This window comes from Dermacentor albipictus, chromosome 1 (assembly GCF_038994185.2).
Source record: "Dermacentor albipictus isolate Rhodes 1998 colony chromosome 1, USDA_Dalb.pri_finalv2, whole genome shotgun sequence".
Lineage (NCBI taxonomy): Eukaryota > Metazoa > Arthropoda > Arachnida > Ixodida > Ixodidae > Dermacentor > Dermacentor albipictus.
Genome location: NC_091821.1, coordinates 436,858,036 through 436,886,018, shown reverse-complemented (window position 1 = coordinate 436,886,018; position 27,983 = coordinate 436,858,036). Strand labels below are relative to the sequence as shown.

The window sequence follows — 27,983 nt, the reverse complement described above, 5'->3', positions numbered from 1 at the left end:
GAAGCATACTAGCCGCACAACCACGCTCTTCCTTGCTGCGCCGCGCGCGGCCGCGTAGCTACCATATGACGTCATAACAGCTGCAAAGCGGACGCTTAAGCTTCGCTTTCAAGAGTGGAACGCGACAGCGTTCCCGTTGACCCGCCAAGGGGTGTGGGCTACGGCGCAGCGACTATGCGCCCCGCATTGGATGCGGTGAGCGTCGAGCAACGCAGCGTTCGGCGCGACAACGAAATGTGCGCCTGAGCAAGCGACGCACGCCTGAGCCGACGCCGACGACACCGGCTTTTCTGCGACGCGAGCTCCTTAACACTGTCGCGTTAAAATAAAGGCTAGTATGCTTCGCATCCTGGGCTATTTAGCTAGCTATTAGCTATTTTTGATTAGCTATTTTTCAACCTTAGCTATTTTTTCATTTCACGAATGTAACTTTAAATTAAGGACTGCAGTCCAAGCTTGGCACTGTGAGCTTTCAGGTGCACTCAGCAATTACAGTTTGTGTGTCTAAATCAACAATAAATTTAGTTCTTTTTTTAGTGAGCCTGTAAACCATTTGTTTTTGCTCACAGTTACCTGTGCATGTTTATTTTGATGTTCGCATGACACAACTCGTAATCTGTTCACGTCTGAGCTGTTCTTAAGTGGTATGCATCTGCCGTTGAGAGTTCTACAAAACTGCGATCAGTGAGGGCACTGGTGCAGGAAGGTACCGTAAGTATCAAAACATAACATCCCGACGGGGGCATATATCAGGCTTGCGTTAGACCACGTGTTTTGGTCACGTGTAAGCCAGAAGTGTTGTGCACTTTCTAAGAGCCAGCTGTCACCCCAGTGTCGCAGGAAAAGGGGAAATATAGCGGGTCCCCGTATTACTTTGTGACGTCGAACCTCAACAGGCCCCTTTCGTAGGGAATTACTCAGTCTCCGTAAGAATGGGACAGCCACAGCCGGGTATCGGACCCGCAACCTCATGGCACGAAGCGAAAAGTCTTACACAACAAAGCACCGCGCCAGGCAGCATGTAGTCGCAATAAACAGTCCGCTGTAAATCTAGAAAGCAAAACTGCAGTGCTTCGAAACAGCGGTTTGTTAACAGCGAAGCTGTACGGGGATAGCCGATTCACACGTCCGTCTGTAGCGTGTATGCCACAAACTCCTCCGATGCAAACCCGTGCACATGCGCGCAAAAAAAGAGAGAGAGAGAGAGAGAGAGACAGGTGCGCGATTGGCTGCGCAAGTAGTGACGGCGTTGCTCTCTGTTGCAGCCGAGCGCGCGAGCAGCAGTTTCTTTCCGGCTCCGAAATCGGTATACGCCAAGCGTCATGCGTACTCCTGAGCAGAAGGCAGCTTTCGATCAGCAACGCTGCGATAAGAAGCGGGAACGAGCTTGTCGACGCCGTGCCGATGCTGCAGCCCGGGGACAAGAACATGCTAGTGCACCCGGTGCAAGCAGCAACTGCGAACCGAGGCTCCAGCAGCTTACGAAGCCGTCGTTTAATGAACTTTCGGGAATCACCCAGTGATAAACACCAGGACCGCCCGTTTTAGCTTCGCTGGTTTTTAATTTTTACCTGGAAGGCGTTCTTCGAACCCAGGTCGTATCATAATGAACCATTGGGAATACCTTATCTGTGCATCATAGTGAATCCTGCTCTCAAGTGTCACGAATACAATGCCACTGAACCTCGTCGGCAAGGATAAAGTGTTTGATGAGTCCACAAAAGCCTTCATCTGCCACGGCCAAAATTCCGACACAAGGCAAAGCCTTCCCTATATTTCCCGGATGTTGGTTCGGGTAAGTGACAAAGCGGCCGACATTCGCAGTGCTGACTAATCGTTCGTCATACCTCGAAGGCACTTGAGTGGGAACGCTTGGGCCAGGTCAGTCCAAGGACACGTAGGAATTCGCCAATGGACTCCTCGTCGTTAACTTCTGCGTGGCAGCTGCACAGGAGAAGGTTCAAAAATAAAGATTTTTCTTTAAATAGCGGGTTTCGAATACAACCGTCAACTTAGGGCAAGCTGACACGTGAGGTAGTAATGAGAAAATGAGTCTCATTCACCGCAAACCGGTCTTATTATTTGCAAAGTTTGGGGTAAGGTGGAAGCTAAGGGACAAGTTGCTCTGAAGGTAATTTGCATATATGCATTAATTATAAAAACCCGTTCTCAGCATAAGGACACACCAATGTCACGAAGCTGACTAAAATTGAAGGCGGTTCTTTGAAAATCAGGCGACAGAGCTGTGCAATATAAAAAAAAAGCTTTTTTCACTAAAACTGCAATTTTAAATTACGCAAAGGGGCGAATTTCACCGGAATCACAATGTATCCTGGCAAACTTGCTCGGTCAGCGCGTTGTCCCCATCATCTGGGCGCCTGCGCACTCCTCTCTCCCCGGCAATGAGGCGGCCGACACCGTGGCTCGAGGACTCACAAGCCGAGCTACCGGGGCGCCGCGGCTGGGGCTGACAGGGGACCGGATGGTTGGCTACAGGGAGATAACTAATCATTACAGACTGGGGAGGGTGCGTTTTCCTCCCGCGCACCCATCACTTAATAAGCAGCAGTCGGTGGCGCGGCGCCTCCTTCAAGCAAATACGTATCCAAGTCCGATGACTTATAATCATTATTACCCAGACCAACATACGGCCAAATGTAAATTTTGTCAAGGGCGGACCTGGATCACACTATCTGGGCCTGCCTTCGGACGTCCCGACAGGGCCAAAAAATTAAGATCGGAAGCAGTGGGAGACCGTGTTGCTAAGCTCGGCCCCCGAAGACAAACTTTTGGCCTTCCAGCAGGCCGAGGATGCAGCTAGAGCTCAAGGGCTTCCGGCCGCTATCTAGGCGGGGTTGGCCTCCCCACCAATCTGCCGGCTGTATAAATAAAAGTTATTTCTCTCTCTCTCGCAGTCCATAAAAACCACATGAGAAAGAGTAACGTTTACCCAAGGTTTAGGGCGCGACTATGAGTACATTTATTAAACTTGCGTCAGTATCAAAGTGAGTGTAAATGGTGTTAATCTCACCCGCTTCCACGAGGCAATGTTTTGGATATGACCTGTGCTTTTATTCATATCGAGCATGCCCGCACGCTTGATTTAAGGCTTCAAAAAGCCATCGTGCTTTTTCCAATAAACGCAGTTGTAAGTCAGCGCCGTGTGTGTGTCCCATCCTCTATTCTCTTGTCCGGTGTAAGTCCTTGCGCCGCTTTTAAACATTATGAAAAACAAGCAATTCGCCCAATCTGCCGTTCTTCGAAAGTATTATGTTCGGCTGAGTGTTGAGGGACAATCGCAAATAAAACTTGCAAGGATGTGCAGGATCAGTCCTAAAACAAGTAACACTAAGATATACATCTACCGGCATTTCTACGTCAACATTACCCTCTTTATCTCGTGGGCAGTGTGAGGAGAGCGCTACGGCTACTTCACTACAGGTTGGTCTTGTATTGTGCCCCTCCTTGGATGGCGGCGGTGTGGCTTCAATTTCAGGGCATCATTTCCACTCCAGAATATTTATTAGAAAAAGCTCCTTGGGCAAAACCAAGCACGCATCCACTGATAGCACGTGAATCCGAGTACGTGGGAACGCAAATAAAAGGGCCGCTAGTGCACTACTTTAACTCATTTATGGCAAAGAGCAGTTGCGAAACCAGAACTCGTCGGTGAGCTGACACTTCCCTGTGATTTTGAGACGAATTCATCGTTCCCTTGAAAAAATATGCACTACTCCAGTACCATCCGAAGGCCTTCCGGAAAGCGCTGTGTCAAGCTGATTCTTCTGCAGTGTAAGGAAGGATGTAGCTTGCATTCAAAGCTCTTCCGCGCTGTCACCAGACCCATATACTGGCAAGCCTAAGAGCCTCGTTGTTGTCCACGCCTCGTTTGGCGTTGTTTCTGCTCTCTCTAGGATATTGCAGGTTTCGCTCGCAGTGTTTCGCAATCGCTATTATAGGGAAAAAAAATTACGCTCTTCAAATTCCCACAGACGCTGTCTTGGCGACAGCCCCTGCGTGGAAGGAGCACTCCAAGATTGCACCATTGTACCATCCATGCAAAAAACGCATTGCAGCAGCAATTGTGCTGGCACATAACACAGTTCTTTTCGTGTAATTTGCGGAAACACTTTGCCGTTAGGTGCACTACAGGTCACGCCGGTTGAGAGCTCACTACAGCCCCCACTCTCCCTAACGAACCGAACAAATTCACGGTTGACTTCAATGATGATTCCCACAGCGAGATTTCGAAAAGGATGTTTTGAGAGTTCGTTCAATGCATTAGATTTAAATGTCAGGTTGATACTTTGGACATCTCACATTGCTTTATATAAAAATCAGTGTTTTATCGTTTTCGCTTCTCTCGATATATGAATAAGAGAAGTTCACAAAGATAAGGGAAATGCCCTACCCGATTTTTCTCTCGCCTCCTAAATAAGATGAATGGCGAGTTTCGAATAAAGGGCAACGCATAAAAGTGATGGTAAGGTTAAGCATTGCTCTGAACTTATTTTAACGGTGTTCCAACAATACGCCCGGGCGACATCTTCCCGCGGCGCAGCGTGCGAGCTAAATCACTCGTCTCAACGCTGGCATAATCGTAAGTGCCGCCAGAGGCTTCGCAGGTGTCCCATCTCGGTAGTGAACATGTTGCGAAGCTATACTCGTGGAGAACTTTCGATTGCAATGAAGGGAAAGCTACCGGCGCGTGGCTGGTGCACATGTGTCACGGCGCCAAGCAGTCCAGCAGCGTTGACAGTGCTTTTAGTTGCTCGGAACAGACGCTGAATCGACGCAGCTTCCACATGCAACGGTATTTGCCAGATGCGGGAGAGAAAAGCGCCAAAATAAGTGAGTTTTTACACTCGGAGGTGTGTTCCGTCTTATTTAACTGTTACTAATGAGGTGTTTATATTTTGTCTTCCTAACGGAATTAAAACGCCGGAATCATTTCTGAAGCGCTCTGGAACGGCTTTGCCTCCGTAGCCTTTCCTTCATTGCCACATATAGTTGAGCGCAAGTACAGATCGAAAAAAAAGCAGTGACCGTTTGCAGCTTGAACGAAGGACCCTGCTTAAACTTTACAGTCTACCCCGCTCAGACGAATCGATGCGGGCAGGTTCACAACAAGAACGCTTGGTATTTGTGCCCACAATGCTCGTGGAAGCAGCAGAAGGCGGAATTATGCCCTTGCTCAACTGCACAGCCGCTTGAGCAGAACTGCTTGCGATTGGGATCGTCGTTTTTGAAGCCAAACGCACTGCGCGTCTGTCCGCTTTCTGGAACCTAAAGCAATAACCACAAGGAACAATTTGCCGATGGACTTTCGGTCGTCATGAACAATACGACATTGAGGCCGACACTCACACAACACGTACATCTGCCCCACTACGTCACAGCGCCGACGCCAAAAATCCGTCGAAAATTTGTTTCTTGTGGTTGAGCCAGTCACGCGTAAGCCGCTCATCGACGATTACAGCACGGTGGCATCGACAGCGACGGCGAAAGCGTGCCTCAAGAGTCTGTCTATATACTATCGCTATAAAACATGGTAATCTAAAGCACATCTACAATAGGATCCCAGTTTACCAGCGTTGACAATCTCGAGCTCCTCTAGGGACAGGGAACTGAAAATGCCTACAGTTAGTTGTCGAGGGCGAGAACATTCTGAAATCGACCGGTAGCTTGTTTGCCCCAAAAGGAGAAAGGCCGTTGCCCCGTCAGACGCGCCTCACCTGAGGTACAGCAGGGCCAGCTTATCACGGGTGGTCTGATGGCGATTCGGAGTCAGCGAGACGCCCGTCACCAGTTCGTACATCAGGTCCTTGTCCTGGGAGTTCCTGTACTTGTAGGTGACATATGCGAAGTCCGTCTTTCCACTGGCCCATTGGCCGCAGACGTGCTGGTAGAAGTTGCTGCACGGGTCCGCGCTGGGATCCATGGCGCGCTTCATGTCCCGCTCTAGCGACAGGCACTCGCTGCCCTTGCAACGTATCAGGCTCAGGCGCAACCCGATGGGTACGGCGACGCACACGGCAGCCGCGATCAGACCGACGGCGCCCACGAACGCTGCGTGGCCAGGTCGCCGCACACGGGGGTCCTCTCGCGCTGGCGACGGCGCACCTCTACCGTGCTCTCTCCGTGGTGTCATAAACCAAACCTGCGTTCGCTGCTACTTGAGGCTCTGCTGTTAATATCGTAGGGTCGACTCTGAAAGGACGATCTTCAACGCGAACGTTCTAGACAGCGCGTGAACGGAGTGCTGCGTGCCCTCGTGCGCGCGATCCATTGAAGAAGTTGCAATGGCGATATGGGGACAGTGGTTGTGAACTATGGAAGGCTGCTTTTGCCCTTCTGCCCCCGAAGAGCGTCACGTAGCCTCTATAGATAGATTTGTGGCGGTCAGACCTGCAACGTGGCAGAGTGGGCTAAGAATCTCTGGACCCGAACAGCCGCCACTGGAAACTGAAAATGGCAACGTACAACACATTAACCCTCTAGAGTGAAGATACCTTAGCAGGACTCTTTCGGGAACTATCAGACATTGTTTGGGATATCACTGGCCTTAGCGAGATTAGAAGAACTGGTGACGCTTAAACAGTGCTAACGGCCATGTTTTCTGCTATAGGGGTATCCCAGATAAGAAGCAATACGGGGTAGGATTCCTAATACCTAAGAACATAGCGGGCAACATTGACGAATTTTACAGCATTCATGAAAAGGTAGCAGTAGTCGCAATAAATCTTAACATGAGGTATAGAATAAAGATAGTACAAGCCTATACTCTAAACTGCAGTCACGCTGATGAAGAAATAGAACAGTTTAATGACGATGTCGAATTAGCGATGAGAAAAGTGTAAAGTCAGTATACTGTAGTCATTTACCACTTCAATGGAAACGTTGGGAAAACGCAGGCTGGTGGACAAAGCATTTCGCAACTATGGCATCAATTCTAGGAACACTGGAGGAGAGATGTTGGTAGAATTCGCGGAAAGAAATCAGCTCCGAATAATGAATACCATCTTCGGAAAGCGCAGCAACAGGAAGTGGACCTGCAAAAGCTCTAATGGAGAAACAAGCAATGAAATAGATTTCATACTCTCCGCTAATCCCAGCATAGTGCAGTATGTAAGCCTGTAGGTAGGACAAAGTGCTGTGATCATAGGTTACTGAGGTCTAAGAGAAATAGTAAAATTAGTCAAGAAGAAACAGGACAACCTAGACAAAGTAGGCGTAAAAGCAGACCAATTCAGGCGGGTGCTTGCAAACAAATATGCAGCTTTATAACAGATAGATCAAGATGACATAGAGATAATGAATGAAACCGTAACTTGGCTGTCTTCAGAAGCAGCAGTTGAAGCGGGAAGGTACCAAGGCAACCAGTAGGTAAGCTCTCCAAAACGGACATAATAGGGAAACGACAGACCATGACAATGTCCAACTCAAAAGAGTTCAGATAGAACTCGAAGAATTGTCAAAACTGATCAACAAGGAGAAACTAAAATATATTCGAAATTATAACACGAGAAAAACTTAGCAAGCAATAAAAAAAATTGGAGGACGCTTAAGCTTCGCCTTCAAGAGTGGGACGCGACAGCGCTCCCGTCGACCCGCCAAGGGGTATAAGACAATGCGCTACGGCACAGCGATCACTTACAATGCGCCCCGCATCGGACTTAGCGCCCACCTATCACGCGGTGAGCGTCGAGCAACGCAGCGTTCGGCGCGGCAACGAAACCTGCGCCTGAGCGAACGGAGCGAACCAAAGAACTCGGTGTCTCGGAGGGGAAACGATCTACGCCAGCCAAACGTCGCGATCGGCACGGGCAGAGAGATAGATAGTAATCTAAAGAAAGGACCGGGAGCACGGCGAAGCGTCGTCAGGGGAGAGGGAGTCCTGCGACGCGCCTGGCAGCGGTCCCAATGCGCGCGCGGCGCGCATCCTGTCGGGGCAGCGCCGTACATTGAGAGGAGGGGGTCTTCTGTGTTTGCCGCAAGATGGCTCTGCGTGTGCGGAAAGCGCAGAAGAAATGCAGCGGAAACGCACTTCGCAATTCGTGTAATTGTGACTTCTGTACGTTACATGTTCATAACTACCGATATACACCGCAGTATAACTTTCCACGGCTCGTTTCGAAGGCAACACCGCATTCACTAGAGGCGCGTTTGCACCGCTTGGAAGCATCGAACTCGTGGCTGAGTGGTAGCGTCTCCGTCTCACACTCCGGAGACCCTGGTTCGATTCCCACCGGGCCAATCTTGGAAGTTGCTTTTTATTTATGAAGCGCCTGCCGTGATTTATCGCTCACGGTCAACGCCGCAAACGCCGACGCCGACACCGACGCCGACGACACCGGCTTTTCTGCGACACGAGCTCCTTAACGCTATCGCGTTAATATGGATGCAGCATGAAATCAGTGAGAAGAAAACTTGGCATATGACGAGCCATTATATATGCACTGAAGATAAGCAGTGTAATATCATAAGCAATTTAGAAGATATAATAAAGCAACGGAAGAATTCTGTACTGACCAGTAATAAGTAAAGCAAGTACCGTAAAAAGAGTAATCCAAAGCAGCTGCGTTACCTTCATTCGAAGTAGTAATAAACAGGATGCAAAGGCTCCTTCTGTACCTGACGATGAAATCAGAAGGGAATTGTAAGACATAACCCGCGGAAAAGTGGCAAGAGAATTTAGAATAACAGTCGACCTAATCAAAAATGGAGTTGTCATGCTTGAAAAGTAGGTGGCTGTTCATGCGTAAGGTCTCATGACTTCGGGTGTTCCAGAGAACTGGAAGAATGCCAACATTATTCTAATCCGCAGAAAGGGAGACATTAAAGAATTGAAGAATTATAGGCCCCTTAGCTTACTGTCAGTATTGTATAAAGTATTCACGAAGGTAATTTCCAATAGACTAAAGCCAATACTTCAGTAAACGAAGAGAATAGGCTGGCTTCAGGAAGGGCGACTGTACAATGGATCACATCCATGTCATCAATCTGGTAATCAAGAAACCTGCAGCACACAATCAGCCCGACTATTTAGCCTTCATAGGTAACGAAAAGGCATTTGATTCAGTAGAGATACCAGCAACCAGAAGTATTACGTAATCAAGGAGTAAAGCAGGTGCTACAACTAACTCTACAGCTACCGTACTTCACCAGTAAAAAAGTAGAAAGATACTTTTAAAGAAAGTCGTCAGACAAGGAGCTATTCACTGCTACTTCAGTGATGTTCACTGAGATCTTGGGAAGAAGTTTCAAGCTATTAAAGTGGGAAGGCTTAGGAGTGACAATCAACGGCGAATATCTCTGCAAACTTAGGTTTGCATGCAGATGACATTGTCCTGTTGAGCAACGCTGGGGTCGAATTACAACAAATGATTGAGCACGTTAACACGTTAACAGAGAAAGTGTAAGAGTGGGGTTAACGATTAATATGCAGAAGACAAAGATAATGATCAATAGGTGGGCACGGAAACACTAGTTCAGGATCACCAATCAGCCTATAGAGTCTGCGAAGGAGCACGTTTGCCTAGGTCTATTACCCATAGAAGACCCTGATCGTGAGAATGAAATTTACAGAGTAAAAATGGGTTCCTGTGCACATGGCAGACATTGCCAGATCCTGACTGGAAGCTGACCCCTATCGTTGAAAAGAAAGGTGTACAATCAATGCATTCTAACGATGCAAACATATGGGGCAGAAACTTAGAGACTGACAAACAAGCTTGGGAACAAGTTAAGGACTGCGCAAAGAGCGATAGAACGAAAAATGTTAGGCGCAACGTTAAGAGGCAGGAAGAAAGCGCTGTGGACCAGAGAGCAAACTGGGATAGCCGACATTCTAATTGATAGAGAAAAAATGGAACTGGGCAGGCCATGTAATGCGTAGGATGGATAACCGGTGGACCATTAGGGTTACAGAATGGGGGCCAAGAGAATGGTGCGCAGTCGAGGACGACAGAAAACTAGGTGAGGTGATGAAACGACGAAATTCGCAGGTGCAAGTTGGAATCAGTAGGCGCAGGACAGGGGCAACTGGAGAGGCAGGGAAAGGCCTTCATCCTGTAGTGGACATGAAAATAGGCTAGTGATGATGATCTAACCATCTAAGCAAGACGCTCTGCAAATATGTACTGAAAAATTTTTCTTCTTTCTAATTTTTCCGTTACGAAATGTTTGTAATAGGTGTGTACGGTTTCCTTAATTAACTACAAGAGGCAGATTGTTTATAGTTGTTTAAAATTATAGGTAGAGATTGACTCACCACCCGGCCTTGCGAACATATCCAACGAAGCTGTTGAAACACCCCACTGCAAGAGCTGAGGGGGTATGCAGCGGTTTACTGCTCAGTTCCTCATCCGATGCCTTATTCAGCCACAGGAGAATGTGGAAGCGCCGGCTTCCCCTGTGCTGGATTTCCACAGAAATACGATCAGCGGCAACACGTCGCCGCTTGTCGTATTGTCGTTTCGTTTCTTTGCCGCTATACTCGCATTCACGCTCCTCTTCCGGAGTCTTAACTATGCGTCGCCTACCCGTAGCGGTACTGCAACAAGAGTGAAATTAGTTGCCAGGCTGGTTATCTTATATTTGAAGCTCTAGTGACGTCACTCCCTACGTCGCAAGCTGGAGTTGCAGCGGCAGCTTGCGCAAGAGCAATATTTGCCTGGAACCTTATGTGGAGGCGCTATGTGCTTCCTCATTGTTAGCAGAAGGCCTTATCGTTATTTGTGGGGTTTGCATGCTTGTTTTCGGCTTGTTCTGTATTGAAACGAATGCTGTGGTGTATCTAGTATACGTGACACCAAAGAATAAATGTATGAACAGACCGTTTCAATCACTGAAGGATTTTTTGTTTTCTTGGGGATGATGCCGCGAAATTTCCCGACCAACAAGGCACTAACAGCTACTCTGTAATATGTAAACAAAGTTCGAAGTGTGCACACAAGTTACAGGTCGAAGCGTTACAGCTCTGTTTAAAAAAAAAATCAGAATCTAATTTGCTGCCCCGGCTGAACTGTAAGCTGCAACTAGATGACATCAAATTAAAATAGGGAAAATATTGACAGATATTCTCGCAAAGTCATAGGCGTGAGAATGATTTATTGAATTTGTCCACGGTCTTTTTCTTTTGTTGGCCAAAACATTAAGATAGATCAAAAATTGCCTTTGCTGGTTCATACGGCCAACTTGTAGATACTGTGGACACCCACTGATAGAACTAACTCCTCAACCACTGAATCGCGCAGCGTAGTCGGCACATTGTCATCGTTAATACAAAAGCGAAATGTTTCTCCGCGGTTTTCAACTTGCAATTCAGCTCAATGCAAACACGTGCCTGCTTTGCGTGGCAGAAAAAACAGCGTTCTGAACCATGCTGCACTTTATTGTAGGCTTGCTATCATGTGCCCTAGTGTCCCTGTTAACACAACACAGCGGACAGCTCCCGTGTCCGGCTTGCAGTTCTGCACTGCGCCTTCCACTCACACTTGTGCAGGCCGGGTATCCTTGGTACAGCACAATGCAACTGTCAGGATGGGATAACAAATTCACCTTCTTGGTCTGGCGCCTAAAGCTCCTTCATTTTCCAGTACCCCGCCCCTTGTCATTGACCATGCTGTCCTTCTACGCTTGCTGCAATTTGTATAACGACTGGTGCACCTGTTCAAATTGCGACACAACAGGATTTTCGAACTACCGCGTCCAGCACAAGTCTTCGAGAACGGTGACGTGAACGGGACACTAAGCGGAGCTCTCGCCAGTTGTAGATAAGCTGTGCAGCATGCTATTATGGAAGTGTTCTTACGCAAATTGAGGGCGCATCTTTCTTTTATGGGGTTTTACGTGCCAAAACCACTTTCTGATTATGAGGCACGCCGTAATGGAGGACTCCGGAAATTTCGACCATCTGGGGTTCTTTAACGTGCACCTAAATCTAAGTACACGGGTGTTTTCGCATTTCGCCCCCATCGAAATGCGGCCGCCGTGGCCGGGGTTCGATCCCGCGACCTCGTGCTCAGCAGCCCAACACCATAGCCACCGAGCAACCATTGCGGGTAAAGGGCGCATCTGTGAGGAATATCCAAGGCAAAGTCACCAGCGCCACGAGACTCATAAAGAGGATAACCAACAGACAAACGGGCAAGAAGGAAGACAACGTCATTCGACTTGTCAGCCACATCGCCTACGTAGCCACTTACCACAACTAGTACGTCGCGGAAAAGAATGAGATCAGCATGCTCATAGGAACAACGTACAAGATAGCTCTGGGCTTCCCGGAATCTACGAGCACCGAGCTCCTGGCCCAGCTGGGCATACAAAAACACGCTGGAAAAAATAGCCGAAGCACCACGCATCTCGCAGCTCGAACGCCTGTCGACCACCACGACAGGAAGGCGCATTATGAACAAGCTCAGCATAATGTACCACAACATGCACGGCCAGAAAATACGAATCCCGAACAAAATCAGAGACACCATTACGGTGGCAAATATCCCAAGAAACGTACACGCCGATTACAACCGAGGCAGAAGAAACGCAAGAGCCGAGGTTCTGCTCCGTTCATTCGGCATGGAGAGAAGCGCGCGCTTTGTCGACGCAGCCGAATATGCGAACGGCCAAAAATACACCGCCGTAGTCAAAGACGCAAACTCCAAAATCACAGTCTCATGCAGTGTATACACCAAACATTCGGAAATAGCGCAGAAGTAGCGATCGCGCTGGCCCTCACAGAACAGGAATGCGAAGTCGTGCTAAGCGACTCGCAAACGGCAGTAAAGAATTACGCCAAAGGTAGAATTTCCAAGGAAGCCCTGTCCATTCTAGTCAAAGTGGGCAGATCCAAAACCACGAGCTCGAGGATCATATGGTTCTCCGCGCATGTCACCACGGAACGCGACGCGCTCTCGGACCTAAACGAGGCGGCGGACCCGACGGCGCGAAACATGACCCGCCACGCAGAACAGGGCAACGCTTATCGCACGATAGCGAACACTCCTCTCGCAGAACGGGACAGGCTCGCCAAATACAATGATTTAACCGGCGCATATCTAAACGCCAAAGACTGGGCACGGTGGCACCGAAAGAATGCGGTTAAACCCTCTGCTGTTCTTTGTGCAGTTCTGCCTCCTGCGCACTGCGTACTGCCTGGAGCACAACGTGGTCACGGCGGCTACGTATGAGCACGGCAATCTCATCTGCCATCAACCTGATGATCAGCTTCTGTTGCCTCCCAGGATGTAGACGCGGCAACGAGCGAAGTTCCGCCCGAGGCGAACCTCGAAATAATTGACAGCAGGCTGCTACACATGTGGGAAGCAAAGCGAGCGCTTCTAAAGAGATGAAAATGTCAAAGACATAATAAGGCTTTGCGCAAACGCATAGCACAATTAGACAGAGAGACCGTAGAACATGCACTCCAGGTATCCATGGCACAGTGGGAAGACACGTGCAATGGCCTCGAGAGGCAGATGGCCGGGGCGAGCGCTTGGCGCCTCTTTCGACACCTATTAGATCCGGAGGAGACTAGGGCCGCTCAAGGCCACAAGACTGGTACACTAGTACGAGATTACAAAGGTGATAACTTCTTCGACGCAATACGCGATCGTTACTTTAAGAAGGCGATCGTTACTTTTAAGACTTTAAGAATACGACGGCGCCGCAAATGATAAATTGGACGCCGAATTTAGCGAAGCAGGAATTCGGATAGTCCTGTTCGAACTAAACACCCGATGGACACCCGGCCCGGACCGGGTTACTAACAAGAGTCTCCGTAACCTAGACGGCGAGTCGATTTCCCGCCTCGCGGCCTACGTGAACGAGTGCTGGCGAGGGGGCTCCCTTCCCGAAGCGTGGAAACGGCCCGCGTTATCATGATTCCAAAACCCTGGAAGCAAGTTACGCTCGATAATCTAAGACCGATTTCGCTTACGTCTTGCGTCGGCAAAGTCATGGAACACGCTGTTCTTACCCGCGTGACCGACTTTCTCGAAGACTGTGACGCGTTCCCGCACACCATGCTAGGATTACGCCGCAACCTCTTCTCGCAGGACGTACTGCTTCAGCTTAAACACCAGATCGTAGACGACACTACCAGCTCCACTAAGGCAATCCTCGACCTAGATATTAAAAGGCCTTTGACAGCGTCAAACACGAAGCAATCTTAAAAACAATTAGAACATTCGTACTAGGCCAAATTAAGAACGTGTAATTACGTTAGAGATTTCCTCGCGTGCAGGCGTGCATGCATCGTCGTTGGCGACGAGGAATCGCCGGAATTTGAGATGGGTCCGTCCAGCACGCCGCAATGATTCGTCATATCACCCTTACTCTTCAATTTAGTTCTACTCGGTCTACCCGAGAAATTAACAGAAGTAGAAGGATTACATCACAGTCTCTACGCGGATGACATCACCCTCTGGGTTCCCGGGGGAGGATGTGACGGGCACGTCGAGCGAACGCTACAGGCAGGAGTAGATGCGGTTCAGGATTACTTGCGTGGAACGGGCCTCGAGTGCTCGGCTACCAAGTCCGAACTCTTACTCTACAAACCCACAAGGAGAGGTCGTAAAACCCTGCGCGAAGAGGAACGGGAATATTCTAAAATACGCATTACATTGGCAGATGGTACTCCCGTACCGCACGTAGAGAAAATTAGAATCCTAAGGCTACACCTGCAGGCAAACGGCCATAACGGAGAGACGGTGCGAAGACTTCGTCGTTCGGTAGATGACACGATCCGACTCTTGCGTCGCATCACGAATAGACGCAATGGTATGCGTGAAGACTGCGCGTTCCGTCTCGCGCAGGCGTACGCGATAAGCCGCATAACGTATGTTGCCCCCTACCTTAAGTGAATAGGGTGCGCAAAAAACAAGGTCGAATGCATGAACCGAAAAGGCTTTCAAGAGGGCGGTCGGCGTTCCACTCAACGCCAGCACCGACAAGTTTCTGGAGCTCGGGCTTCACAACTCACTTGACGAGTTAATCGAGGCGCACGACACTGCGCAATACGAACGATTATCTAATTCAAAGACAGGTCGATGCATCCTCGAGTCACTCGACATCGCGTACCACACTCAGCATGGAGAAAAGATGGCGGTTCAGGCCTCGGTCCGCGACCGCCTGATCATCCAGCCGCTTCCCAAAAACATGCACCCGACGCACCACGCCGCGAGACGCAACAAATGAGCAAGAAACCTTCAGAAGAAGTTTGGCAACAGCAGCGAGGTGGTGTACGTAGCCGCTGCGCGATATGAAGGAGAGAGAAGCGCACACGCGACTGCGGTTGTAGACCGCACGGGTAAGTGCCTCGCGAGCGCCACGGTGACCACGGGACACACAGAAGCGGCCGAAGAAGCCGCAATAGCCATAGCACTGGCCACGGTGCCTAGCGCTGGGATCGTGATCAGCGACTCGCAGGCAGCAATCCGCGGCTTCGCGCGACCGGGAAGCGGTCCGCATACTCCGAATTTGTGACGACGGCGACTCGTCATCGCCCTCGCAACCCCAAAATTCTACGGTCTTCCTCCTCTGGACCCCGGCACACACCGATGTCATGGTCGCGGCTACGAGGCGGCCCACGCCACGGCTCGAGGTCTCACACGCCGAGCCGCCGCAGATTATGTGGTCGCCGCCCCCGCCCCCGAGAGCGGGGCATCGGATCTGCCTGATCGAGACACTACAACAAAAATGCGGCAACAAGAATCACAATGAGCGTGGGGCGATCGCCTGACCACGTTCAGAGACCTCACCCAACACTACAGACCCCAAAGAGGCACATTCCCGCCACCACACGACAAGTTAAACAGGAATGAGGCCGTAACTTTACGCTTGCTCCAGACACACACCTACCCTAGCCCCGCGGTCCTACATCACTGCTACCCGGGTTTATATTAAACAGATGCCTGTAAAGCTTGCGGAGAGCGAGCAACGCTGCGACACATGCTCTGGGTATGTGCCGGTAACCACGGTAATGGGACCACATCCGTTCGCGACGCGTCCGTAGTCGCGGCCGTTACCACAGTACGGGAAGCCTCAAGCTCGCTCCTTCCCGACGCCGCCCCGACTGCGGGGGCCGCCGGGGACCTTCTCAATCGGCGTCGCCGCCGCTGGGAGGCCGCTCTCAAAAGTTCAGAGTTGGCAGACCAGCTCTGGGCCGTCCGGCAAGCCAAAGATGCCGCCCGAGTCCAAGGACTTCGAGCCGCCACCTGAGGCCACCACAACGAACTGCCGGACCACTCAATAATAAAGTTTCTTCTCTCTCTCATAAATTATACTTTAACTTTCCTGCACTGCGCGAGAACTTATTAGATGCTCCGTTACGCTCATCTCACCGTTTAACTCCCTTAGCATACAGCGTTTTCATGGTTCTTCCAACGCCTTCAACAAATCCTTCCTCCCCATTGCCATAAAAGAATGGAACAATCTTCCCAAAGCCATGGTGTTAGAGTCGAATCCCTCAAAATTTAGACAGTTACAATCACGTTTCCTCTCGCAGCAATCCGACTTGCTTGTGTCATCGCCTATATTCTTTCTTGCCACTTATGTTTAGCGTGTTTCACATTTGCGTGTACACTTTCCTTTAATTTATTGCTACTCAGTTTGAGATATTTTCATTGTTCTGTTTATGCCTGGCGTTTTCTACAGTTTATTATTCATTTTTCTGTTACCTTTGCCGGAATTTTCTTTCTTTTTTTTCTTTTTTTGAGCTGATGTATGGCACTTTCCCATCGCTGTCTCCCCCCCCCCCCTTATGTAATGTCCCTGAAGGGACCCTTAAGAGAATAAATTATGATAATGATGATGATAATGATGATGATGATTAGGTACATTCAGGAACTAAATACACATATTGTGCACTGATATAACGAGGCTAAAGCTAACGTTACCTAGTCGGTGTATTTTGAAGTAAAACTAAATGGGAGTTGCATTTCTGAGCTGGTGCGTACCTTTCCTTTTAGCATGTTATTCTTGTTTCGGTGCATGTGATAAGGCCGTCCGCGTCCGATGACTAGCGCTAGTTCTTGTTCACGATACGGAGTGTTCGAAGTAGGGCCCAAGCTTGGAAACACAGCAGACACCCGTCGCCAGTAGGCACATGAACTTTCAAATCTCGATGAAGCGTGAGAACTTTGTTGTGTCGGCAGCGGCAGGCAAGTGGGGGCCCCCGGCCAGCGAACGCGCGCGAGCGCCGACGCAGAGAAGGATGACTCGGAGCTCCCTTACAAAAATGACTTTATACTGTCTATAGAAAGTCTATAGACTTCTTATAGACGACCTTTCCTTTCTATAGATTTGGACTTTTGTTGATACAAAGTCTGTAGACTGTCTATAGACGAAAGTCGATAAAGTTTCTATTTCTTTTTGTCTATACGCAGTCTATAGACGGTCTATAGAAAAAAGTCGATAAGGTGTTTGCTCTTTTTTGCCTACTTCCCCTCTATGGACTACCTATAGACGAAAGTCGATACAGCTTCTATCTATTTTTGTCCATACTTTGTCTATAGACTTTCTATAGATGAAAGTCGATAAGGTTTCTATTTCTTTTGTCTACTCGCAGTCTATAGACAGTTTATAGAAAAAAGTCGATAAGGAGTTTGTTTCTTCATTATATCCTTCCCCTCTATGGACTACCTATAGACGAAAGTGGATTACGGTCTCTATCTATTTTTGTCCATACTTTGTCTATAAAATTAAATTAAATTATGGGGTTTTACGTGCCAAAACCACTTTCTGATTATGAGGCACGCCATAGTGGAGGATTCCGGAAATTTCGACCACCTGGGGTTCTTTAACGTGCACCTAAATCTAAGTACACCGGTGTTTTCGCATTTCGTCCCCATCGAAATGCGGCCGCCGTGGCCGGGATTCGATCCCGCGACCTCGTGCTCAGCTGCCTAACACCATAGCCACTGAGCAACCACGGCGGGTATATTTTGTCTATAGACTTTCTATAGACGAAAGTCGATAAGGTTTCTATTTCTCTTTGTCTACTCGCAGTCTATAGACAGTCTATAGAAAAAAGTCGATAAGGTGTATTTTTTTGTATCCTTCCCCTCTATGGACTACCTATAGACGAAAGTGGGTACGGTCTCATCTATTTTTGTCCATACTTTGTCTACAGACTTTCTAAAGACGAAAGTCGATAACGTTTCTTTTTGTTATCGTCTACTCGTAGATTATGAACGGTCTATAGAAAAAAGTCGATAAGGTGTTTGTTTCTTTTCTGTCTACTTCCCCTCTATGGACTACCTATAGACGAAAGTGGGTACATGTCTCTGTCTATTTTTGTCCATATACTCTGTCTATAGACTTTCTATAGACGAAAGTCAATAAGGTTTTTATTTCTTTTTGTCTACGCGCAGTCTATAGACGGTCTATAGAAAAAATTCCGTAAAGTGTTTGTTTCTTTTTTGTCTGCTTCCCCTCTATATGGACTACCTACAGACGAAAGCCGATACAGTCTCTATTTATTTTTGTCCATACTCTGTCTATAGACTCTCTATACTAGACAGATAATAATAGTCGGCTAAGGTTTCTATTTCTTTTTCTCTCCTGGTGTATTGAATGTCTATATAAGAAAGTCGATTTTATGTAATGCCGAGTTCCCATACTCCCCGCCCTCTGCGAAGGCGATGATATGGCACTAGTTCATGCGTGACCGGCACCGCGTGCAACCCCGGCGCGGCGGGCAAACCGTGCAGACTGCTAGTCGTCATTCGGTGCAGCTGCGCCGAACGAGGATTGCGGCGGAACAGGCAACGTCCGAGTCACCAAGGTCTTCCAGGCACCCGAAGGCCCTAAACCTGGCTGCTTCCCGGACGTACACTTCGCGAGACCAGCTGGTGAAGGTCAGATGGTGATGATGTGGCAAAGGTGGTGAATAAGTCGCGAAAGCTGGCAGACCAGGTGGTGAATTCACCACCTGGTCTGCCTCTGAGTTGTCGCGGTATTGCATGTCTATAGATTAACAATAGACAAACATCGTTAATCTGGGCCCAACCCGTGTATGCTGTAACCAAGCGCAGGTACCGGTGGATAATACGTAGCTGCGTTTGATATAAGCCACTGAAGTTGTATACTGCTGAGATTCCTGTAGAGCCTATTTGTAGACATTAGTATACACATAGTGTATACCGCCCCATTTGTTGACCACATGCTATGATCTACGTAGTCGGTCTCGCAATCCCAAGACAGTCTTCACAGTTGTCGCATCACTTTTGCGGCAGTAGAATAAAGAAAGCAAAACGCCGATCCAATTGTTATAATAGTTGTTATGAACGCCAGCTTCAGCTACAAGTGGATTCCAAACAGGCATCGAGCTAACAGCAAGGACACTCGTAATGTTTGTAGCTGACAACGCGGACTTTGTGAATGTGCGATGAACCGATGCCGCGCATGTGGTGTTCGCGTTGTGTGTCGTCCGATTCTCGGATACTTTTCACATTTTCTTCATACCTCGGCTTCGTCACTAACATAGGGCGGTTTTTTGTTGACTGATATCCTGCACTATAAACCCATCAAAGTTTCTCATTCACTTAAAATAGGTGCCAAATCATCAGAGCCCACCCAGTATTTCGCCGGCGGTATGCCTGGGCAGCCACGCATATGAGTACCTCAATGCTGTACTGATTGCTTTGACCTATCACCGGAACAGAAAATTAGCACTAACATACGTGCGGGCATCACATTTTGTGGTACGCTGGAAGATATGCTACAAGTACGCTGTATTCCTAATCGACGCTGGCAATAATGCGTCTGAAACGTTTGAAGGGCCCTGTAATGGCTTTTACAAACAGCGCATTCAAGTTAGCGTTCCAGTCTCATACGATAGCCCACAACGTTTGTCATACAACCTGCCAGCGCATTTCCTTCGTCCACGAAAAAAGATGAATAATGGTGATAAAGATGAATAAGCCACCCGTTCCGGCGCGCATTGCGCGCAGAGAGAGAGAGCGAAAAAAAAATGAAGGAGGAAAAGGCGCTCACACTCCTCCGAGCGCGCGCGCCCTCGCGCGCGGAGCTCCTGCGCATGCTCGGAGAACTTGCGCATGCGCGGCGGTGTGCCATCTCAACGAGTGCGCCGGGCACGTAAACGGTTGTACCGGTGTGCGGTGTCCGCCTGAACGTTGGTGTCTGTGTATGCGTGTCATCTTTGTGGCATCACACGTCAACTACACTGAACGGTAAGCTTTAGCAAAAATGTTTTGCGTCAATAGCTCATGATTATGTGAGCGCATTTCGTAGCGCGAAGCGGCTGCATGTAGCGCAGGCGACTCGGGTATAGTGTCGGTTTGTCGTTGACATGGTTTCATAACGCGCTCTTGTTCTCGCTTCTACTATACGGAATGTTTTACGGCGAGCGATCGCTCGGGCTTGTTGATTTTCGCATAATAGTTTAGGTGCGTAAAGAAGGAGGCTACACCATGTTTTAACTTGATATTGAGCTACCACTAAGCGGATTGTGTATGTTGGGCAGCCAGTGTGGTAGATCTCATTTCGTGGCGCTTGATCCGGCCGCGATGAATGCTGCGCCGCATGTGTAGTGAAATTCTCGTGACACGCTTTACGTATATATCTCGAAATTGTGTTAGCATCAAGAATGTTCTGACAGACACGTATAGTTAAATAACTGCTAACGTACTCAGATGAAAGGCCGTGTTTGCGGGGCATGCATCAGCAGTGTGTGCGCTGCCGTTTTCGCATTGTTTAAAGGTAGCAGTATTTTTAAGGTTTCTGGCAACCAATCTAAATAATTTTGGGAAGTTACCGCAAGCAAAACACGAGACTTGAAGAAATGTCAAGCGAAAATCTCTAGATTCACCCAATCTATTTATATGCAACCACAAACGCTTTTGGAGCATTAAACCTGCGATAAGCTCAGTCACTCGCAGCTTCGCAACTTAGCCGAAAAAATTGGAGCACAATAAATTAGTCGCTCCGGGAAGCACCTTTACACGTTTCAGACTGAAGGCATTGCGTTTGACGGTAGTTGGAAGATTTGTTTTTTGTCTCTTTTTTAAACAGTTTAGCAGCAGAAGTTATCTTTCGAGCTATATGAAAAGCGTTAAGCGCCTTTCGATGCTTCAGGGTTATGCAGTTTACGTGCTCTTAATCTCTAGGCAGCTGCTGGCGCAGATTCGCATTGTGCCAGTCGTGCACAGTATGAAGCCCTTGTCGTGCGCAATAAGTGTTCCGGTTTTCATTACTGTTGCATGTAGTGCCGTCGTCTTGGACAGACTGCATACTATATGCGCTGTACAAAAGAAAAAAAGAGCCAGATTATCAATTTGGTGGTCTTTTCTTAGTAGATAATTTACGCACAGATTATTCAAATAATTCAGTGGACATTGCATTTGTTCTACCCTTATTAACACACCTAAGAGATCGTAACATGTTTTACTTGATAAGTGACCTGATCAGCACGCCCCCATTCATGTGCATTCTACTGAAAGTGTGGCAAATGTATTCATCTCGAAGTATGAGAAAAGAGACAATGCAGACTGTTCTAAGCGGAAATAAATTGCAAATGTTAACGTGATTGTTCAAAACTGCAGTCAGTATGCTGAGCATGTTCGATCGGCACGGGCACATTGCATTAACACCTGAAAAATGTGCACAGTCCAGCAGGGTATCTTTGTTTCAACAATTATTATTATAGGAATCGTTTGGGCTTCTCACATTTCTTTCATTTTTATGAGTACACTGTGTGTCACATGAACCTGTCTTGAAACGAAACGTACCGTTGCTAACACCGGCGAGCATTATGGTTGTCTAACTGCTTATCATACTGTAATATAACGAAACATCATAATGGAACTGATTAATACTGCCATGTAGTCTTTAGTCATAGGTAAACAAAGTTAACTAGAGGCATAAGTGGTGAGAGCAAATTATATAGAAAACTACTATTGAACCGTAAAAATAACTCATTGTATAGTTTTCCCTCACATTGTTGCATTTGTTTTACGCGTGTCTCTGTGTCTTCCGTGCTGTACTCGTGTGGCCATCAATTACGAACTTGCCGAAGCCCTTGTCAGCTTTATTAAACAAGGGATTCAAGTCAGTTGCATCTAATACTACATGTTAAGTGACTGACGTGTTATTCGTTTTATCTAAATATTATGGACTGGCACTACTCGGCAAGCATTAAACCATAGTATTTTTTATTGCATTTAAGCTGCAGGCGTCATAGATTGCCAGAAAATTTTCATGAAAACAGCCAGGAAAGGCTTGGAAAAAGATCGGGAAACTTTAAATTGGCCACATAGGTATGCTGTCTTGTTACATGTCAAAGTTTCCAGAGAGTCTCTGTGTTAAATATGTTTTTAAAACGTTTCACTTCATAAAAATTGAAGGAAATTGGTTCTATTTATTGAAAAAAAAAAGAAAGTCAAGCAGACTGACAAGGCATTTCTTGCTCAATATGTTTTTTTTTGCGTTAACTAAACGTTTTGAACCTCGATAGCCTAGAAAAAATTTTCATCTTTCAAAGCACCTTAAATAATTTACTGTGATAGAACTCATTCGAACTATACTATCAGTTCTGTTTCCTAGGAGGTGCATATCTGTCGTGCCATGACACAAAGTGCTCGTGTGGTATTTCGGGTGCTCATGTGGTATACCTAACTTGGAAACCTGTTAGCATGCCCAAGAGGCCTCAATACCTGCAAGAAATTAAGGTACCATATCAATACAATCAACCCATCTGCCATCTGTTGAAGTTATGGCCAATGACCCATTCATTTAAAAGTATGAGAAATACATTTCAATGTGTACTAAGCAAAATAAATTACAATCTTAGGCATGATACTGGGAATATTCCAGTCACGTCTTCTGAAAACATCCCTCTGCACGGGCACACTTAACTACCAGCCAAAAAAACTGTACAGACAGCCCAACTGGGTAACGTTTCCGCAATAAATATAGGGACCATTTGGGATAAGTACATTAATGCATCATATATGAACTTGTCATAAAAGGGAACATACTGTTGCTAACACGAGCAGCAGTTGTGACTGTTTAATTGTTCACCATACCATGCAATAGAACATTGCATAAAGGTACTGATTTGTATTGACAAGCAGCCATTAGTCATAGTTAAACCGCCTTAAGTATTGACTTAGATGGTTTGAGTAAATATATTCAGCTGCTTAATGAACATACAAAGAATACACATCTGTTATTTTTGCCTCATATTGCTGCATGTACTTATTTGCAGCATACACCTGCAGCACCTTTGGGACTAATGACACAAAGGTCAAGGCCAGCCTGGCGACCATGCTTGCCAAGGAGTAGTGTAAATATTTAATCTGTTTCCATAATAGCATAAGACAAGAATTTAAGGAATTCATGTATTATATCGAGCAATAAAAACGGTTAATGCATTGCCGGTGCATTTGTTTTATTTTTTGCACTGCATGATTCAGCACTATATAAATTCTTTCTGTTTATGCAACATATATGAAAGTACAGCTGGTTCAGGAGCTTTATTAATCTACTAACGGTAATGCATAACCGCAGATGAAAAGGAACAGGTGCACATGCATAATATCTGCATTCCATGCATTTCCATGCATTTCATATCTATAAAATGAAATACATTCAAAACGTTTTGCTACCGCATGTAATGAAAAATGTAAACGAACTTGTAGATAGCCGCTATGGAGTTATGGCCTTATACATTCTTTGTAGACTTTTCTATAAAATGTCTGTGTCTATAGAGTGTCTATAAATTAATGAAAATGCATGTTTGTTGGCAAGTGTATGCAGAATGTCATAGAAAAAAGTGTATTGGATTATAAAGTTTTGTTTTTGTAGGCTGAAGTCTATAGAATGTCTATAGTATATATACATTTGTCTGTAGACATTCCATAGACTTCAGTCTACAAAAGTAGAACTGTAAGCCTATACACTTGCCCATAGACATTATGCAGACAACTGTCTAGAAACATGAATTTTAATTAATCCATAGACACTCTAGACTCAGACTTTTTATAGACTAGTCCATAAAAAGTGTATGGCCATAAGTCTATAGACGGTCTATAGACAGTCTATAGACTCAGACTTCTTATAGACTAGTCTATAAGAAGTGTATGGCCATAAGTCTATCGAAAGTCTATAGACAATCTATAGACTCAGACTTTTTATAGACTAGTCTATAAAAAGTGTATGGCCATAAGTCTACAGACAGTCTATATACAGTGTATAGACAGTCTATAGACTCAGACTTTTTATAGACTAGTCTATAAAAAGTGTGCGGCCATAAGTCTATAGACTAGCCTAAAGAAATGTCTATAGACAGTCTATAAACTCAGACTTTTTATAGACCAGTCTATAAACAGTGTATGGCCATAAATCTATAGACTGTCTATAGACCAGTCTAAAGAAATGTCTATAGACAGTCTATAGACTTCATAGACAAATGTCTATGGACTGTCTATGGACTTTCTATAAAAATTTTTGTAAGGGCTAACTGCTCGTGATGAAAACCGGACAAGGACTCAACCGACCCGCGGCCGTTTGTCACTAATAAAGGCTTCACACGCCAGATGACACCTCCCGATTGGTCCAAGCTCGTCACATGACAGAAGGGGGGGGGGCGCCATCTAGCTAAACAACTACAAAACATGTACGATGACACAGAGATCTGACAGGGGGCGACACTATACTACAAACTTGAGACGTGAAAGCAACCAATCGAATAAAGTTACGCTTCTTCCAGCAGGTTACCGAAATTTCGCGACGGTTTATTTTGAGCAAGTTAGCTTGTAGTGTTGTAAGTGTATGACTTGGAAACGAATTAAACTAATCGTAACAGTATTTAGACGCATGCAGAGTGTGAAAACTTCGCCGTTTCACCCGAAAGAAGAAGCGTCGATTGCAATAGCAAATAAGGGGACAGGTATACCAAGCAAGCATTGTAGCTTTATCGGCCATATAAACTTGTAAACAAACAAACAAGCCTAGTGTCACGCGCGCACAAGCAAAAATGAACCCATCTCACTCGATCACCGCGATAATGGCTGTCAAAACGCTGGCGGGAGGAAGCGTGGCAGCAGCGGCGAGCGAAGTGACCGACTGAACTGGCTGCCAGCGTTAAGGACCGAAGCAATATAAACGCTTGAGTGCAGTGGGGTCGTTCGGGGTTCCGGGAGCCTGCGTGCTCCAACTGCTCAGTCCATCCAATAAAGCTTTTATGATGATGATGACCTTCGTGCTGCGTCTTGCATTGACGCGAACTTAGCCGCAAAAGCGCATCGAGCGGCGGACTCCGTACGCATCGCAGATGGCCATCAGGATACAGCGGCGCGCGCTGGGGCGCTCGGCGTACGGACCGCCCGGAGTAGAATTCGCGCCCCAAACCCTACCATCCCCCGAAGGCTAGCGCGACGGAAGACGGCGTGCTTCTACCCGCTTCTCTTCCTTGCGCAGCTGCAACACTTTATTGATACAAGCTGCGACACCATCTACATACGCCAGAATTTTTTGCTTGATATGCCTGCAGTTCAAAGCCCTGAATACTGATGTGTTCAATGACCACCAGACATATGGCGTCTATATACAGGGTGTCCCAGCAAAATTTATCCAGAGTTTAAAAATATGCCTATGCAGTCTGAGACGACGCGACCAAATAGATGTTGCTAACTATTCTATGGAATAAGTCACTATTTGTATTCTGCTTAACATCAGATTAATTAACCAACTTCGGAAGCAACAATGATAGGCGAAAAATTCAAATTAGGAAGTTGTAGAGCGCCTGGCAAAACGTCCAAATTAACAGTTTCCAACTTTATATCAGGCATTAGCCTTTTTCCGCTAATGCCTAATGCCGCTAAAACAATACCACGTGACATGTCCACTTGCGCGCCGTGATTCCAACGCTGCCAAATGCTCCGCATACAAACGAACATAGCATTTTGCCCGGTGTGCTGCCGCTGCGCCTGCTTATTGCAATCGTGAACCGCCCCGAGTGAAGCTAAATGGTGGCGTAAATCGCACAGCCAACGCCAGCGTCCCTGCCCTGTCTTAAGTGGCAGCACATCCTGCTATAGGTGCTATGTTCGTTTGTACGAGAAACGTTTGGGAGCACTGCAATTACAACACGCGAACGGGCGCGTCACGTGATAATTTTTCAATTTCGCGGACATTTCCAATAAGCAAACGAATAAGATATCAAGTCAGAAACTGTTTAATCGGACGTTTTGCAAACGGACCAATAGCTTTCTAATTTGAATTCTTCGCCTAACTTCACTGCTCCACTGCTTCAACAGAATACCAAAAAATTGTGCGGCATACTTCATACAATAGCCAGCAACAGGCATTTGGTCGCGTCGTCTTAGAATGCATTGGCATATCACTCACCAAGATTTAGAAGTATGCAAATGACACGAAACTGGGCAGAACCGAGGTAATGTTGTTTGCCGTCGCTTGGAGATACCCAAATTATATTTTGCATTTCGCCTAATTACATAATTAGTCTTAATTAATAAGCTTCCCAAATAATATATTATCCAACTTCTCAGATATTCTAATTTAATACGTGCTACGTACAAGTGTTTTCCAGAGTGTAAAAGAAGCCCGCGAATACGAGCAACCTGCCTGGAGCAGCCAGACACTGCAGCCAATACCTGGAGGTATAATATGGACACAAGGCGTACATATTGCAGCCAAGCACGAATCATGAGTACAGCACACCCTTAGCCTATTTTTATGCACTCACACACACGAACAATGCGTTGACGACACAGCATGCGCACAGAAGAGAACACATGTATACACAAAAGCGCGCGTACGCACTCAAACACATACACAAATGTGATCGTTCCGCACGGCTAATGTCCTTCGCGGTAATGTCATTGTCGCTACGATAATATTTTATGTACGAGTCGCGAAAATAAGTACTTGTAGGAACCCACTCAACACTTCTGAGACCCTTCCTTTGCACAATAGACATATTCACGCCTGCTAAGAACCTTGTTACTTTCTCTCGTGCGACTTCATCGCGCACTCTATGGTCTTCATTTGTGCACTCACTCATCCGATAGATCATTATTAGTAGACAAAGCATTAAAATTACTTTTTTTCTCTGTAGCAATATACGGAAAGGCTTTACCATCTTGGTCATATGCAGGCTAGCTGGAAATTTATGAAAGTGCTGTATCGACAAGTGAAATTGTGGAATAAACAAATAAATACCTGAGGAAGACTAGAACCAACTAAATAGAGAGGTGGATTGAACAACAAAACGTATAAAAACAAGGATCAACTCCTGTTCCATCTGGCCTTGGGATAGGAGCATTAAACCGTCACATATTCAGTAGTGCGGCGTGCAACGTCCTCGTTCTTCGGTGCTGCTTCAGGAATGTCACCCAAGGAGTACGCGGAGCCCGACGTAACGTTGCAGCCGAAGGCCCGCGCAAACCCGGGAAGGTGTGGCACAACCACGTTGCAGGCGGCGAAGCTCCTCAATTTCGGTGTCGTTTGGCAGTATCTGAAGCAGGTGGCCATGTACAAGAGCCGTTCTGCGGGCAGCGCTGAGAAGTACGCGGTGGGCTTCGGCGACGACACCGTGGCAAGAGCCCTGCTCACCAGGTGTCCCGCGATGACTTGCTTCATCAGCTCCTCGATGTCAATCCTCGACGTTGTCCCGTTTTTTAAGCTCTTCAGGCTGTATTTAAGACTTCGCCTAAGGCGTTCGATGAAGTCCAGCAGCGCAGCTGGGAACTTCACCTGGGCCAGAGGCAGGAAGTCCTCATCCTGCAAAGCAGCAACCGATTTGTTACGGTATGCTTTAACATTGTAGCAAACTATCGTGGCGCAGAGTAGCACAAAAGATGGCGAAGTGCCACCGAGAGAAGCTAAATATTCTTGTGTGGTCCACCGTGAATTCATTCCCACCGGGAGTTAACGGCTCCAATTCGACTTTTAAACTGACGCTAAAAATAAATCTTAAGGCACTCGCTTCACAAAGT

General features: G+C 47.0%; 2 protein-coding genes and 1 long non-coding RNA gene across 4 annotated transcripts in view; 1 reads left to right on the top strand and 2 right to left on the bottom strand.

Annotated features, from left to right (window-relative positions):
* The window catches only part of LOC135907897 (endothelin-converting enzyme 1-like), a 32,523-nt gene extending 22,121 nt beyond the window's left edge, over positions 1-10,402 (bottom strand). Inside the window, exons 1-3 of one of the 2 annotated variants that reach the window (XM_065439671.2) lie at positions 10,274-10,402; positions 5,736-6,160; positions 1,848-1,944 (exon numbers count right to left, since the gene is read on the bottom strand). In XM_065439671.2, the coding sequence (XP_065295743.1) occupies positions 1,848-1,944; positions 5,736-6,151 (513 nt within the window). In that variant the 5' untranslated portion in view covers positions 6,152-6,160; positions 10,274-10,402. Of the gene's footprint in view, positions 1-1,847; positions 1,945-5,735; positions 6,278-10,273 lie in introns of those variants that run through there. The other variant, XM_065439662.2, reaches the window with a different exon arrangement.
* A 9,693-nt stretch (positions 10,403-20,095) lies between these two features.
* Positions 20,096-23,401, top strand: LOC135907144 (uncharacterized). Its single transcript, XR_010565907.2, has 2 exons — positions 20,096-20,195; positions 23,231-23,401. It is a non-coding gene; the product is annotated as an uncharacterized lncRNA (long non-coding RNA).
* A 3,365-nt stretch (positions 23,402-26,766) lies between these two features.
* The window catches only part of LOC135907908 (endothelin-converting enzyme homolog), a 40,426-nt gene continuing 39,209 nt past the window's right edge, over positions 26,767-27,983 (bottom strand). The window contains exon 5 of the mRNA XM_065439683.2: positions 26,767-27,768. Within this exon, the coding sequence (XP_065295755.1) occupies positions 27,310-27,768 (459 nt within the window). The 3' untranslated portion in view covers positions 26,767-27,309. The remainder of the gene's footprint in view (positions 27,769-27,983) is intronic.